General features: G+C 47.2%; 1 protein-coding gene across 1 annotated transcript; it reads left to right on the top strand.

Moving 5' to 3' along the window:
* Window positions 1–5,610: 5,610 nt before the first annotated feature.
* Window positions 5,611–11,254, top strand: LOC117051635 (chemokine-like receptor 1). Its single transcript, XM_033158203.1, has 3 exons — window positions 5,611–5,680; window positions 9,663–9,719; window positions 9,981–11,254. Exon 3 carries the CDS (start codon window positions 10,030–10,032, stop codon window positions 11,092–11,094), a length of 1,065 nt encoding a protein of 354 aa, XP_033014094.1. The 5' UTR covers window positions 5,611–5,680; window positions 9,663–9,719; window positions 9,981–10,029; the 3' UTR covers window positions 11,095–11,254.
* The last annotated feature ends 5,470 nt before the right edge of the window (window positions 11,255–16,724 follow it).

Below are 16,724 nucleotides of genomic sequence, written 5' to 3'. Positions count from 1 at the left end.
CATCAGCCTGACAGAAGAGAAGAGAAGAGTTTTCAGCAGGAGCTGAAAACTTGAAATAGAAGGTGCCTGCTGGATCTCTGTTGGCAGAGTATTCCAGATGGCTGGGCTGATGATATTAAAGGCTCGGTTTCTTGCTGCTGTAAAATGAGCCTTACGAACTTGGGGAATGACTCTCCGGGGCACCCCAGCAAGTGGGGGAGCTTCGCGGCTTTGCCAGCAGACTCCCCTTTCCCTGCGCACCTGGACATGCAGCTTGCCTCCCAAGCCTCCTGTGCATGGCAGGAGCGCGGGAGGGGAGCCCCGAAGAGGCGGGTGGGAACGGTTTGGACGGGGAAGCTGGAGCCTCTCCCAGCAGCTCCCTGTCAAAGCTCCTCACCAGCAAGCGAGGACCCCGCCTCTCCCTTTTCAGTGCGGCGGCTTCCCAGCAGGCAGAAGGGAACTCCAAAGCATTTGCAAAGACTCTCCTCCTCCTCACCCAGGAGCAGAAAGAGCTGCTTTGGCTGCTGTCCCTGTGACTCAATCCATGCTCTTTTCTGGAGACCAAGAATTATTTCATGGGGTCTGCCCAAGGCGTTTGGCTCCCCCCCCCCAGACCTGTCCTTAGCTGTGCCCAAGTGCAGTTTTATTTCTCCCTTTAAGTAGAGTTGTGAAATGCAGCGGGCTGCACATGCACACCCCGTATGCTGCACATGTGGTCGTGGGCGAGGACAATCTGCTGCTGTCCTGCTGCACCCACCCACCCACCCACTCACTTCAAGGGGATCAGGGAAGCCTGCGTGGGCAGGAGGAGCGACGCTTTTTTCTGCCCCATCTCAGCTTCCCAACCACCACCCTCCTCTCCTCTCCGTTGGTGGGTTAAATGCCCTCTCCTTCCTGCTTTCCTCTGTCCCACTTTCTCTCTCTCTTTTTATCCAGTAAAGGAAGGGGTGGGTTCTCCCCCCCCCCAGCTCTTGCCTCCTCTCCTTCCCTGTAGTGAAATCTTGTGGAATTCCCAAGTTCAGGTCAACAACTCTGGGGACCCTAAAAAGGGTCACCAACTTTGGGGTTCCCCTCCTTAAAAAGGTCGACAACTCTGGGAAACCGGGGGGGGGGGCACCGCAGGAAACTTTGCACCATGGCGCCAGATATGCTTAAGATGGCCCCAGATGCTCCTGCAGATGATCTCAGCAACTAAACTGGGATATATCCACTGAATATGACTGCCCAAACAGTCAGGAATCTACCAGATTATCCTCAGCCTCTGGGGGCAGATTGACTTGCACTGCTTGGAAGTGGAGCAGTGTGACCAGCCCAAGACTTTTGCAAGAAGAAATATTATTACAAACGGGATTGCAAGTCGCCACCTTGATAGCACTATGAGCACACATAATAACAACGTGCTGCAAAAAGGACTTCTGGAGGGTCCTTGTGAGTCAGAAAGCCTTTCTGATCTACTGAAAGCCACCCCACCCCCAGTTACCTACCAGTCAGTCCCTGTTGCACAATATAAAGGCCTTGAGATAAAGGGGAAAGTCAGTCTGCATGTGGCGGTAATATCATTGACGTAAGACAGCCTTTTAAGACGGATTGCAACATTTTTATTTTTTTTATTTTTGCCTGCTGTTTCTTCAGCTCTTCCCCATGCAACACATAAGCTTTCTGTAAATTTCCTTTCCTTTTTCTGCTGACATCGGCAAGACCAGCCTTGGTGGACAATTGACATCATTCTCACTTCCCCGAATGACAACCCTCTCCAGCAAGTAGGGTTAACCTCAGGCCCCAGGGAGAAATGTGGCCCTGCGGCCTTCTCTGCCTGGCCCTTGGGATTTTCTCTAAGGCTCACCCGCTTTCCCCAAACCAGACCCTTGCCCAGCAGAGCTCTGCATCCTCCTTGAACCTCTTTGCCTGGCTGGAATTGTCAGGAAATGGCCTACTCACAAGTAGGACCTTGGCAGAGACACATGCCCGACTGGCATGTTTCCTTCCTGGGCGATCGTTCGGGAGCTTCTTAGCCTTCTTCAGCCCCCGGACATCACTGCGACTGATGTTGGAAGACATCAGCACGCTCTTAGCATCCACAGAGTTTGCCCAGCTTGCTTGACAGACCACAGCAACTCAGCATGTTGGCTAACCTACTTTATTTGCATATAATACACATGGAGTTCTTCAACATGACTCCCTCTCTCTCTAGCATCAGACAGCAAAGAGAAAGAACAAAGGACAACAGTCCCACTTCTGGGAACACAGTAAGACAAAACATCCTGCCTATGTCACTTCCCACTTCCCACTATGTGGAATGAAAACACATACCCAGTCATGTGATAGACAACAAAACTCATGACTGCACATGGGGAATGAATCTTCCAACAGGAATGAGTCCTTGAACTCTGATGATGCCTCTTGCTTGTGTGGCTAGAGGACACCGTGAGAGGAGTATGAGTCTGTCGAAACAAACCTACTGTACAAAGGTTGAATTCACATTGGGAGGTCTACCCATGTTTGCCTCTAGGCTCAACCACCACTGGCATGTGCCAGCCCTCCCTCACCAAAACAAAAATGGCTCAGAAGAAAGTGTAGCCCTCAGGGTAAAAAGCCCCCCCCCCACATTTGCATGAGATCACCCTGTCTGTGCCATGTCCCATGCCAAAGAATGGAAGCCATTGGTGGACTGCCTACCGAATTATCAATCTTATGTGAAATCACATGCAGGATATGAGATAGTACTGGAAGAAAGTAGAGAGTGGATTTTGTGGGGCTTAGAAAATAAATGCGGATGTATTTTAATGCAGCTATTAATGAGGGATAATAATAAGAGAAAAACATCAGAGACAGAGGGTCAGGAAGTCAAGAAGAAAATGTGTAACAAAAAACCTGATATATACGAATGGAGTTATGCAATCATATGGAAGATTTAATTATTTAAAAAAGCAAATGGTAAACTCAGGAGTTTACAAATAGCGGGGGAGAGAAGGCAAGCAAAATGCGAGGGAGATAGTGAAAGATACAGGAAATTGAATGCAGATTTCCAAAGAATAGCAAGGAGAGACAAGAGGGCCTTTCTAAACGAGCAATGCAAAGAAATAGAGGAAAATAACAGAATGGGAAAAACCAGAGATCTGTTCAAGAAAATTGGAGATATGAAAGGAACATTTCGTACAAAGATTACCACAATTAAGGACAAAAGTGGAAAGGACCTAACAGAAGCAGAAGACATCAAAAAGAGGTGGCAAGAATACACAGAGGAACTATACCAGAAAGATATGGAGGTCTCATACACCCCAGGTAGTGTGGTTGCTGACCTTGAGCCAGACATCCTGGAGAGTGAAGTCAAATGGGCCTTAGAAAGCCTTGCTAACAACAAGGCCAGTGGAAGTGATGATATTCCAGCTGAACTATTTAAAATCCTAAAAGATGATGCTGTTAAGGTGCTACACTCAATATGCCAACAAGTTTGGAAAACTCAGCAGTGGCCAGAGGATTGGAGAAGATCAGTCTACATCCCAATCCCAAAGAAGGGCAGTGCCAAAGAATGCTCTAACTAAAGCACAATTGCACTCATTTGACACGCTAGCAAGGTTATGCTTAAAATTCTACAAGGCAGGCTTAAGCAGTATGTGGACCGAGAACTCCCAGAAGTACAAGCTGGATTTCGAAGGGGCAGAGGAACCAGAGACCAAATTGCAAACATGCGCTGGATTATGGAGAAAGCTAGAGAGTTCCAGAAAAACATCTACTTCTGCTTCATTGACTACGCAAAAGCATTTGACTGTGTCGACCACAGCAAACTATGGCAAGTTCTTAAAAAAATGGGAGTGCCTGATCACCTCATCCGTCTCCTGAGAAATCTCTATGTGGGACAAGAAGCTACAGTTAGAACTGGATATGGAATAACTGATTGGTTCAAAATTGGGAAAGGAGTACGACAAGGCTGTATATTGTCTCCCTGCTTATTTAACTTATATGCAGAATTCATCATGCGAAAGGCTGGGCTGGATGAATCCCAAACCGGAATTAAGATTGCCGGAAAAAATATCAACAACCTCAGATATGCTGATGATACAACCTTGACGGCAGAAAGTGAGGATGAATTGAAGAACCTTTTAATGAGGGTGAAAGAGGAAAGCGCAAAATATGGTCTGAAGCTCAACATCAAAAAAACTAAGATCATGGCCACTGGTCCCATCACCTCCTGGCAAATAGAAGGGGAAGAAATGGAGGCAGTGAGAGATTTCACTTTCTTGGGTTCCATGATCACTGCAGATGGTGACAGCAGTCACGAAATTAGAAGACGCCTGCTTCTTGGCAGAAAAGCAATGACAAACCTAGACAGCATCTTAAAAAGCAAAGACATCACCTTGCCGACAAAGGTCCATATAGTTAAAGCTATGGTTTTCCCAGTAGTAATGTACGGAAGTGAGAGCTGGACCAACAAGAAGGCTGATCACCGAAGAATTGATGCTTTTGAATTATGGTACTGGAGGAGACTCTTGAGAGTCCCGTGGACTGCAAGAAGATCAAACCTATCCATTCTCAAGGAAATCAGCCCTGAGTGCTCACTAGAAGGACAGATCCTGAAGTTGAGGCTCCAGTACTTTGGCCACCTCATGAGAAGAGAAGACTCCCTGGAAAAGACCCTGATGTTGGGAAAGATGGAAGGCACAAGGAGAAGGGGACGACAGAGGATGAGATGGTTGGACAGTGTTCTCGAAGCTACTAACATGAGTTTGGCCAAACTGCGGGAGGCAGTGAAGGATAGGCGTGCCTGGCGTGCTCTGGTCCATGGGGTCACGAAGAGTCGGACACGACTGAATGACTGAACAACAACAAAACTCAGGAGTTAGGATGGGCAGGCAGTGAAAACTACTGAAGTGCAAGGGGGAGGTATCATCGTGTGGGGAGAATCGCAAGGTTGGCAGAAGTTTTTCTTTTCTTTCTTAGGAAAAGAAGAAGAGAAAAGCCAAGTCCCTTTCCCGAAACAGCCCCAGATGGCTGAGCATTCTTAGTGGCCATGGAACGCCGAGAGAGGGAAAGGGATGGAATGGAATGGAGTAGTCTGAGGAGGGCATGGCTGGCTGGCAAGAACGACGCACCAGAGCACTCGATTCTGTGACATTTTGTTGCAGGGGTCTTCTTTCTTTTTAATAGCTTCTCAAGCTAGGGGTTGATCTCATTCTCTCTCTGTGTGCCATGCATATTGACGGAGCCACTGGAATTACGAAATACCACGGGCTGGTAGTGGGTTGCTACAGTTTCAAGCAAGGGGCATTCACAGCCCTACTTGAATATGCTGGGTATCCGACCAGGGACCTTCTGCATGCATAGCTACTGCTTTACTGCAGAGCCACAGCAAGCAGGACACCCTCCACTCCTGCGGTTGCCAGCACCAGGCATTCCTAGCCACTGATAGCCTTCTCTATCATGAGTTTGTCCTATCCTCTTTTAAAGCCATTCGAGTTGGTGGCCATCACAGCCTTCCACTTTAAACTGTTGAGATGGAGGAGAATGGGTGGATGGACTCTCCCCGCCACCCCGTTCTGCAACTCCTATAGGAATCACTCATGGGGTAAAGGGATTGTGTCGCAAAGACACACCCCACTTTTCATATCTACATATTCTCCCACTTCTGCTTTCTTCTTTGCATTTAGAAATTCTCCTTGCGTTGGAGGCAGCAGCAGCACAGAAGATTTTCATTCTCTTTAAGGTACCGGTAAGTGCCACCTCGATTGGGAGGAACAGGGGATACTTTTCCTCCTTGATGGAAGCTCTGTGCTTTTTACAGTCCTGTGGCAGACTATATCTATCTATCTATCTATCTATCTATCTATCTATCTATCTATCTATCTATCTATCTAATCTCCCTCCTAAAAGAAACTCTGTTGGATTGCTGCTTTCTGTCTTTTGGAATTTGCTTTTTCCTGCCCCTGTTCTTGCAGGTTGGAATTAGGAGCACAGCAAGCTGCCTTATATTGTATCAGATCATTTCGCTCAGGATTGTCAGACTGGAAGTGGCTCTACATGGATTGAGGTAGAAGCCACTCCCAACCCTACCTGGAGATGCTGGGGATTGAACCTGGGACCTTCTGCATGCAAAGCAGATGCTCTACCACTAAGCTAGAGAGCTCCCCACCCCTCCTACAGATTAATGCAGCTTTGAAAGAAAGAGAAGAGGAAACAAAGCAGGCAGCAGGATGTCACGATGGGCAGAATGTTAGCCTAGGACCAGAGAGACCCGAGTTCAAGTTTCCCTCTGCCACACAAGGCTCACCGGGCAGGCCTGGGGCAATTGTTATTGCTCAGCCTACTCTACTTTGCAGGATTGTTGTGAGGATAAAATCTCTCTGTGTGCATGTGTACAGAAGCATTATTGGAGCAGGATAACATGGTCATATCCGCAGAGCTGCTGTTCCCACAGTGGTTGAACAATCAATCCCTCTTCCCAGGGAACTCTAGGAATAATGGTAGCGGTGGGAGGGGGATAGGGGTGTCCTGACCCTCAACAGACCACAGTTCCCAGAATTACGTGGGCACTTAAAAAGTGCTATTGTAGTGCTTTAAATGTGTGCAGATGGTCTCAGGCTTTGTACCTGTGGTAACTGCATGCTGAGTGGAATCATCAGTCACTGCATGTGGAGGTGGAGAAATACTGCCCTGGTTGCCAGCTAAAAGGTACTGGGAAGAAAATGCTAATAGGTCTACATGGTGAGTTGTTTGCCTCCACTTGCACACCCTCCAAGTGTCCTGCTTTTCCAGGGACAGCCCCGGAATTACAGAAGCCATCCTGGTTTCTGATTTGATCCTGGAATGTCCCACTTTTCATTTTTCCTCCCTTCCTCATCTTGAGAAAAAGTGATAGAGATTTCAGACACCTCCCTCCAGAAAAACCCAACCACCTCCTGTCCTTTTTGGAAACAGGAGACTTTGCTGTTTGTGTGCAGGTGGAAAATGGAGTTACATTTATACTGAAAATAAAATGCCTGCACGAAACAAAGGAAGCGGTGAAGGTGGCATACGAACCCCTTCTTATAATTTTGAACAAAACTCTAGCCAATACACTTTCAGTTCTTTAATTGCAATGTTTAAAGGAAACGCGTGGAGTATTTGTTCCTTCATTGTAAATAGAGCCTTGCACTATCGAGAAGTAAGTCACGCTTGTATTGAATGGAGCTTACTCCCAGGTAACTGGGTAAAGACTGTGCAGCCTTACACTGCAATCCCACTGAGTTCAATAGGATTTGCTCTCTGGAAAGTTCTTGATCATTCTCACAATATCTTCTATTATTATTATTATTATTATTATTATTATTATTATTATTATTATTTTCACTCACCTTTCCTCCCTGACAGGGCTAAAGGCAGCTTACAGCTAAAGTTTTGTTTCATTCCATTTATCTGCGGAAGGCGTCATACACGATCCCTTCCACCACACTTTTTCTTTTCTTTACAACAATCCTGGGAGGCAGCTTCGGTGGAGATGTTGCCATTAGCTCAAGGTGACAGATGTGTATGACATACATGTATATGGCATGCAGATATGACATACATGTATGTGGCAAGATCAAATGTGGGAGAGGCTTCCTGCTGTAGACTAGAATGTCCCTATTTTCACCTGAGAAATGTTGGTCTTGCCTCAGAACATGGTAACAGGGTCCTGACTGACAGGAAGTTACCACAGTGTGGCAGTTGCTCTTGATCTCCAAAGAGGAAGAGAGAATGTAGAAACCTTTGCTCTGACCTGCTGTTGTGTTGTGTTGTGTGTTGTTTTTTTAAATTAGTAATTTTTAATAAATTAAATAAGAATAATAATTGGGGTAGGTCCAGAGACAAACGTGGGCAGATTGAGAAATGTTACCTTTAGTTTTTGCACACATTCAAACCCCACTCTCCATCCTCCACTCTGGAGGAGTGAGGCGTGTGGTCAGAGTTCAAGGCCAAAATCCAGTCGGGCAGAAACCATAGGAGCTTGAAGTAGGGCCAGGCCTGGGGAGAGGGCTGAGGCGCAGATGGATAAGCTTAGAGGGTTGACTTTGGGCTCCATGGCCTGACATTGCCCACCACTGGCATAATCTATGCAATGCTGGATCCAGGTCTTGAAGGGGTTTTGAGGTCTCTTGTCCAGAGCCAGATTAACCATTAAGCAAAATAAGCAAGTGCTTAGGGCATCAAGGGAAGGGGGCCACCACAGAAATTTCATACCCTCCAAGTGTCCCTATTCTCCATAGATATCCCTGTTTTAGAGAAGCTGTCCCAGTTTCTGATTCGATCCCGGAATGTCCCGCTTTTCCTTAGGATGTCCCTATTTTCATTGGAGAAATGTTGGAGGGTATGAAAACTTTCTATTGTTGGTTTTTCTATGGACCAGCAACTCCGCTTTTCAGTTTACAAATTCTGAGAAAAAAATCCGTCTCTATTAAAGCACTAAAGCGCAAGATTCATCTGTATGCTAGTAATTAATTTGTTCATGTCATGAAATGAAGTGGAAGTATTAAAAAAGAAACATTATTTTAGGGTTTGTTTCATTTCGAAAGATAAATTTTTATTTTACAGTTTATTGTTGTTTATATTTTGAATTAGGCATTTATGGAAGCAACAAAATCTTTTAAATGCTTAGGGTCTCTAAAGGTCTTAATCTGGCCTTGCTCCTGTCCAAGGCACTGCTTGGCCTCTCCATCCCAGCCCTGTCTGCACATCTGCTCAGATGGAGATATCGCTCCATCTTCTTGCCCTTATCACTGCTTTCAAGATCAAAGAGGGTTGCTGAACAGGCAGTGATAGCAATGAGGAGCAAGAGCTGCAGTGGTGGGGCCCCTGGCCACTGCCCAACAGTGCCAACCCCTGGCCAACCCTGAATCCACACAAGGAAGGGAGAATGGAGAAGTTTCTTCTTTCCTCCCTTTCCCATCTGTTTGGCTAAGCAAGTGCATATTCTGGGGGACAGGGGATGGGGACTGAGTAGGTGGTCATAGAGGCTATATCACTAAATGCCTGGGTGTTCTCCAACCCCTTGACAGTAGGACTTATGGTGCACACTGATGTTCTGTCTCGCTTGCTGGGTCGGCGAGGCAGGGCTGTTCTCACTCTGTGGTGAAGCAGGGCAGGTTTTCTTCACATGATCAGGGACATTTTCTCTTTTCTGTCTTGTTACTTCATATGTTCCAGGAGTAAGGCTCCTTAGCAGTGCCTGAGGCAAGGGAGCCCAGACCAGTAAATTGTGCTTCCCGGGGCGTGCTGCAAACATGCTGGGTTTGTGTGTTTGTGTGCATTTCCTTTGGGCTCCTATGAGCCTCTAGTCCAGAGGTTGCCAATATGCTGTCTGGGAGCCATTGTACCCGCCAGTAACCACTTCTGCTTCCTGCTGGGACTCTGGTTTTGACAGCTGCACAGCAGGTAGAAATTCAACAGGTGAAGCCTGCAGGGGAAAGCCTTCTTTTTTTAAAACAAAACAAAACATGTTGCTGTGTGGTTAAGAGGCAGAGGAACTGTGGCAGAGAACATGGCAGCTGCTGTCATCGTGGACAAATGGCTCCCAGCTCCCCAGAGGTTTCTCAACTGTGCTACTGCTTTTGTTTTTCCTGGGCCAAGAGCGACACAGAGGCAACCTTTTCCCCCCGTGTGGGCTACTGAAATGCAGAGCATCTCCTTGGCAGCCTTCACTCCATAATAACAGCTCATTCCCCACCTTCCAGGCAGAGGGCTGCAGCAATCGACGTTCAGAGGGGAGAGGACAGGCTGAGAGCTGAAGGGTGAGTGTTTGGTCTTGACTTTTTTAAAGGACCTGAGAATTCTCATTTCCTGGTCGTCATCAACATTGATTTGTATTCTGCCTTTCCGCAGTAACCTATGCCAGGATATTTCTGAATACCACATGCTGGGGACAAGGGTGTTGTATAGGTCATCTCTGTCCTGCCTGTGAGCCTCCAGAGGCATTTGGTTGGGTTGCTGTGGTGAATAGCATGCTGGACCTTCTCCTACACATCGAACCTCATGTTCTTCCTTTGTTTCAGCCAAGAAAAGGGAGAAGACGGCAGTAAAGGAGACTCTCAGTCAAAAAGAATGAAGAACACAACTGCACTGACAAACCTTCCCATTAATAATTCTTATCCAGACCCCCCTGGTTTTCACTATGATTATGAATACGACGAGGAAGCATATATGTTTGAAAAGACCTTGCGAAAAAGGTTGAACATTGTCCCTATGATAATTTACAGCCTTGCCTTCCTGTTGGGGGTCATTGGTAATGGGCTGGTTATTTTCATTGCCGGCTTCCGTATGAAGAGGACAGTCAACACTGTCTGGTTCCTCAACTTAGCCATTGCTGACTTTGCCTTCACTTTCTTCCTTCCCCTGAGCATTGTTTACATAGCCCTGGACTTTCATTGGCCCTTTGGCCAGGCAATATGCAAGTTGAACACTACCCTTGCCTTCCTCAACCTCTATGCCAGTGTCTACCTCCTCACAATCATCAGCATCGACCGGTTTATTTCTGTGTTCTGGCCTGTGTGGGCTCAGAATCATCGGACCCCCCGGCTGGCTTTCTTTGTAGCCTTGGGTGTTTGGATCTTGGCATTCGTGCTGTGTTCTCCAAACCTCTATTTCAGGGATACAGCCCCAGATTACCATGATCCAAAAAAGATCAACTGCTACAGCAAATATTCCAGCCCTCGGGAGCATCATGCAATGACTATCAGCCGGTTCATCTTTGGCTTCGTCATCCCCTTCAACATCATCGTCATTTGCTACGGGGCGATTGTTCTGAAGCTGAGGAGGAACCAGCTAACCGAATCAAACAAGCCCTTCAAGGTCATCACAGCAGTGATTGTGGCCTTTTTTGTCTGTTGGCTTCCCTATCATATCTTCTCTTTCATTGAGCTGAAAGCACGAGAAGATCCAGATCTGGGTTTGGTGTTGATCATTGGCGTTCCGCTGACAACCAGCTTGGCTTTCGTCAACAGCTGCCTCAACCCCATCTTGTATGCCTTCATGGGGCATGATTTCAAGGAGAGGCTGAGATACTCACTCTTCTCTGCATTTGAGAGTGCCTTTGCTGAGGACAGCAGCCAGAGCTTGGTGACCAACAAGACCAGATCTTCAGTAGAGTTAGACTCCCAGGGTGTATGAAACCTTCTGCTTCCAAACCCCACCCCCCAGGGCAAGATTGTGAAATGCATCCATTCAAAATCTACCCTGCACTGTTTCTAGCCCTGGCTGGAGCTGGGGAAGTTGTAGTCCAAATCATCTGGAAGCAACCAGCTGGGTGAAGGCAGATCTACAGTATGTGCATATGTCCCCCCCCCCTTCCAGCCGGAACTCACTGGAACTCAGTTCTGGCACCTCTCAGATGGGCTCCATTGCCATTATAAGAGAACAAGGGAGGCTTTCATGGTGAGTTCCTGCACCTCTTTTCCTAGAAAAATAGCACTGTAAATGCATATATCATTCTTTTGTGACCTGATGTTTCATGCTATGCTATGTGGATTTTTATTCTAGGTTTTTTAAAATTGATATCACTCTCTTTGTAAAAGCTTTATAGACAGCCATTCAACAAAACAAGACCGTCTTAACTCTGCATTGACCTTGTATACCTGTATCTAAATAAAAGAATTTGCTTTGATGTTGTTGTTGTTGGTTTTGAATTTACTTTGTATGTTGCCACCCTGAAAAGCAGATGTCCTTGGGGGGTCCTAGTTTTCAAACATTCCCCCTTCAGTGGATCCTTATCAACCCATGCTGGAGCAAATGGGGATATAAAAAAGCAGGGATGGGGAACATGTGGCCTTCCAAATGTTGTTGTTGTTGTTTAGTTGTGTCCAACTCTTTGTGATTCCATGGACCAGAGCACGCTAGGCACTCCTGTCTTCCACTGCCTCCCACAGTTTGATCAAACTCATGTTGGTAGCTTCGAGAACACTGTCCAACCATCTTGTCCTCTGTTGTCCCCGTCTCCTTGTGCCCTCCATCTTTCCCAACATCAGGGTCTTTTCCAGGGAGTCTTCTCTTCTCATGAGGTGGCCAAAGTATTGGAGCCTCAGCTTTGGGATCTGTCCTTCCAGTGAGCACATGCCAGATGTTACTGAACTACAATGTCCATCATCCTTGAGCAGTGGCTTTGCTGCCTTGGGACTGATGGGAGTCAGAGTCCAGGAACATCGCCAGAACCCTGAAACTCAAAGATCAATTCCCCTGAGTGGAAAGGAGGTGGCATTGAGTTGATGAGGGAAAGAGGGAGGTGAATGAAGGTTAAGGAGGGGGTGAAGAAATCCACAAAGCCACCCCCCGCTGGTGTTAATGCCTTGGAGCCTTTCCCATGCTCCCTTGGAGCATGTTTGCATTGCAGGTGCATGGAGGTGGAAAAGTTGGATCAGGCCCACTAGCCCGACACCAACTCCCACCTGCTCATCTGAATGCCTGAACAAAGCCTGTCAGCCCACAACTGCATGCACATAGACTTTGGGAACTTAGGAAAAGCCAACTACAGTAGTTTCCCATGGCCCCCAACTGCCCTGGTAGGCATTCACATGAGCACATGACAGCCAGGAGTGGGATCCCACTGTGCCCTCTATCCTCCATCCACATGGGGATACATGTACAGATGGAGGGAAGGATCTGCCAATTTCAAGTTCTAAGAGTGCCTTGGGACATTTTACACAGCGACTTATGGCGTCTGCATCTGAGTTTGCAGCAGCAATAAGTTGAGAGAGACTTCTCAAAGTCTAAACCAGGAAGGGGGAAACACTGTAAATCTAAGGGCCAAATTCCACCATGGGCAACCTTTGGGGGGGCACATGCCAGTGGGGGGTGGGGCCAGAGGCAAAAAATTGGGTGGAGCAATGGACGTGCATTTCAGCCACACAAAAGTTTTTCTACACCCACCGACCTTTCCAACCTCCATCCAGGCAAGCAAGATGGAATATTGCAGTTCAGTGACCATTAACCCAGGTAAAAGCATGCAGCAGGGGGAGCACAGTGGCGGAACACTGATGTCACCGTGCCAAGGGTCCATTGATGGTTGTTGCTGTCTCCATGACGAAGATTCTGGGCTCTGATCTCAGTTCCATGTGTCTGCCATTCAATCTCTCTGACTAGCGGCTCAATGGCGCTGGAGCAAAGGACAAGGGGCACAGGGCATCCAGTGTAGGTTTGGTAGTGCCTGCAGGGGCAGACCAAAGGGGATGCGGCGGGGGCGGGGCGCCCCGGGTGCCACCCTGGGGGCGGGTGATACTCAGTGCTCCCCGCGACTCCCAAGCCTAGAGCGAGCGACGGATATGACGGCCTGTCGGGGCTGCTGGCAAAGCAGTGAAGCTACCCCCCTTTCCCCAGGCTCGCTGTAGGCTTGGGAGGCGGGGGCGCCATTGCCCCGCCGCCCAGTAAAAAGCCTCACTCTGCGGTTTGCTTGCTCACCCGTTCAGTGCTTTCCTTCCTTCCTGCTTGGGCTGTGGGTGCAGGTGAGAGGCGGGCCAGGGAGGGGCGTCAGTGGCCCACGAGAAGCGTCCCCTCCCGCCCACCAGCCGGCCTCCCTCCTTGCAGGCTCTTCTGAGCGCCTGGAGTCAGCAAGGGAGCTGTCGGGAAACCGCCATGTCAGCTGCATCCCTCCTGCAACCTGCCCGCCTGCCTCTCTCTCTCCCAGTTCCCTTTCCTCTCCAAGCGATTGCTCCCTCATCGGCCTCTGTCCCCCCTGCCCAGTGTTACCTTTCCCTCTCCAGCCACGGAAAGCGTGCCCTCCCCTCTGGCTACCATTCCACTGTCAAACAGCTCTTACTGTTATTACTCAATTCATCAAATGATGTGACATAAAAGTTCCTCCCTCCCTCCAATGAAGGAATAAGGCAGGCCTGCCTCTCTTTCCCCTACTGTTGCTTTAAATAGCAGCTTACTTTGGGTCAGCATCCCCAAGCCCTTACTCCACCTTTCTTTCCCCTACTGTTGCTTTAAAGTCTTTCCCTCAAACTCATGGAGTTTTCCCCCATGTCTGTTGTTCTGTGCTTTCCCCTTGAGCTCTAACCCCTAGTAGGCAAGCCTGCTTCAGAAGGAGGAAGGAGGAGGAGGAGCCTGCGATGGACTTCAAGACCCACATATTGGACATGCCTGCCCTAGAATTATAGTATTGTAGGGTTGGAAGGGACCCTGAGGATCATCTAGTCCAACCCTCTGCATTGCAGGAATATGCAACTTTCCCACACTTTTTAGATTTGCTCTCAGCCCTCATTTGCCCTCCTCCACACACACACACACACACACACACACACACACACACACTTGCCTCGGGTGCTAGTCCCACTCAGAGTAGACTCACTGAAATGAATTAAAAATCCAAACTTTAATTTCAAAGGGTCTGCCCTAAGTAGGATTTAGTTGGATGTAGCCTGTTGTTATGACCAAAGTATCTTACCCCAAAATATCTGCACAAACCAGTTATCTGAGAGCATTATTCTCGGGGGGGGGGGGAGACTCATTTATTTATAATTCCTTAATCATATGGGGGGATGCTGGTGGCACTGTGGTCTAAACCACTGAGCCTAGGGCTTGCTGATCAGAAGGTCGGCGGTTCGAATCCCCGCGATGGGGTGAGCTCCCACATAAGGAACAGCAAGAGGGGTGGCAAACGCCTTAACTATGCCACTGATAAGTATCTTAGTTTTCCTTTTTTTAAGATCATTTCAGTGTGTGTGTGGAGGTGGGGTTGACAATAACATTTCCACACTGGGTACCACCTGACCTTACTACGCCACTGAGTGCCTGAAAGAGGCATAGTGGAAGTCAAGTTAGAACTTTCGTCTGCTAGGAAGATAGATTTCAGGGGTCATCAACAGCTCAGGGTCAGGCAGTGCATTTTTTCTGGGGGGACACAGGGGTATGCATACCCATAAGCACTTTGTGAATCTAAGTTTAGCCTCATTGAGGGGCAGTATTTCAATATGAGTAGGAAAATGAGAGTACCCTAAACATTTTTTTAAAGAAAAAAAGCACTGGGCTCAGGAACCCACAGGACATAATGTGGCCCTCAGGCCCCTCTGCCTGGCCCTTGGGACTCACCCTGGACACATTCCTCCTTGGCCACACTGTGCACCTTCCTTGAATGTTTTTTTACCTGGCTGGAATGTGCCCATAAACTCTGATGGTGCCTTTTGCTTGGCTAAAGGACAGAGAGGAACATGTGAATGTCTGTGGGAATTGGTGTGCTGTACTGTAGGAAGCGTCAATCAGAATTTATTTTAAATCACCAATTTGAGTAGAAAATAACCAAGTTTGCAAATGATCCCCAAGCCTGTAAAAATAAAAGGATGTAAAAAGAGAGACATTCCCTCTCATGTAGCTTACAGTTCACTTTAAGGTAAAAGCTTTATGCAAAGGTTATGCAGACCCAAGCTAAAAACATGTGAGGAATGAACTGTGAGTAAACTTAGCACTTAGCCCACCTGACCAGTTGAACCAGTGAGAATCTTGGCAAGGGCCTGATGTGCTCACCTGCTAAGTGTAAGCTAGATATCCTCGCATGCTGGGTCAGTCAGGTCAGTATGGCCCAAGAAATCTGGGAAGATGCCCAACTAGGGAAGTATGTTGTCTCTTGGCAAAAAAGATCCAAAGGAATGATGGAAGCCATGTGAGAAACTGGCACTCATGCTGTAACGACCTTCTTGACTTGCTGATCATCTGGTATCATAAGAGAGATGGACTTAAGTGCTCTTGTATCATGCGTGCGTACCTTTCGAAATGTATAAAAGCTTGGACTGAGCTGCATACTTTGCCTCAGTCTGCCTGGACTGGGGACCATTACTGCAGTAATGAAATAAAGGTGATTTCCCTTGAACTCTGTTTGTCTGTTGTTTATCAGAATACCCCTGCTTACTTCAGTACAAAGGCAACATTTGTATTCATTGCTATGCCCACCACTGAGATGTGGCCTCTTGGAGGTTGCCTGAGAGGGAATGTGGCCCTCAGGTTGCTGTAGCCCTTTGCTGCTTCACCCAGCTAGAAGAAGTGGAACAGCCAGGGCCAGATTTAGGTTTGATGAGGCCCTAAGCTACTGAAGGTAATGGAGCCCTTTATATGTCCAGCTGTCCTTTGTCAACAACAAATTGTCACTGTTTTTGTGTTGAATATATGCTATATGGTAATTTATGGACCTAATAGGTATCTAAAGCCATTTGCACATAACAAAATATGTATTTTATCAAAGTAATTGATATAGAAATGAGCAAACCAGTGATATTTTAGGGAGCAGGCTAGCAGGTGGGGCCCATTGCTTACATCATAGGAGCCTACACAACACAAAACACTGTTGCTGTATGTAGGTTTTATTTTATTTGTTTTTCATCTTATATTTTGGAAATGTACATCCAGTTTTTTCCCATTAAATTTTTTTGGGGCCCTAAGGTATAACTTGTTTAGCTTATACATAAATCCGGCACTGGGAACAGCATGTGTAAAAGACATTCATTGATTAATTACAAATATTTATATCATGCCTTTCCACACTTAATACACATGACGGCTGACAACTGCAGAACCACACATAAAATCATATAAAATGAATATTGCAAGAAGGAAATAAGAATTTATTTTTAAAAGGCAGCAAATGATAACTAAAAGCCAGTTACAGCAGAGTCAAAACAGAATAAAACAAGCTAACCTCACAGGTGGAAGATTTGCCAGGAACTGAAAGTTTGGTTGCTGGCTGGCTGAGAGGATGCTATGGGAGGGAGTTCCCAAATCTGGGTGCAACTTGCCAAAAAGGCCCTTTCTGGAGTCTA

This window comes from Lacerta agilis, chromosome 8 (genome assembly GCF_009819535.1).
Source record: "Lacerta agilis isolate rLacAgi1 chromosome 8, rLacAgi1.pri, whole genome shotgun sequence".
NCBI lineage: Eukaryota > Metazoa > Chordata > Lepidosauria > Squamata > Lacertidae > Lacerta > Lacerta agilis.
Note: the sequence above shows the minus strand (reverse complement) of the source record. Positions and strands in the feature narration are given on the sequence as shown.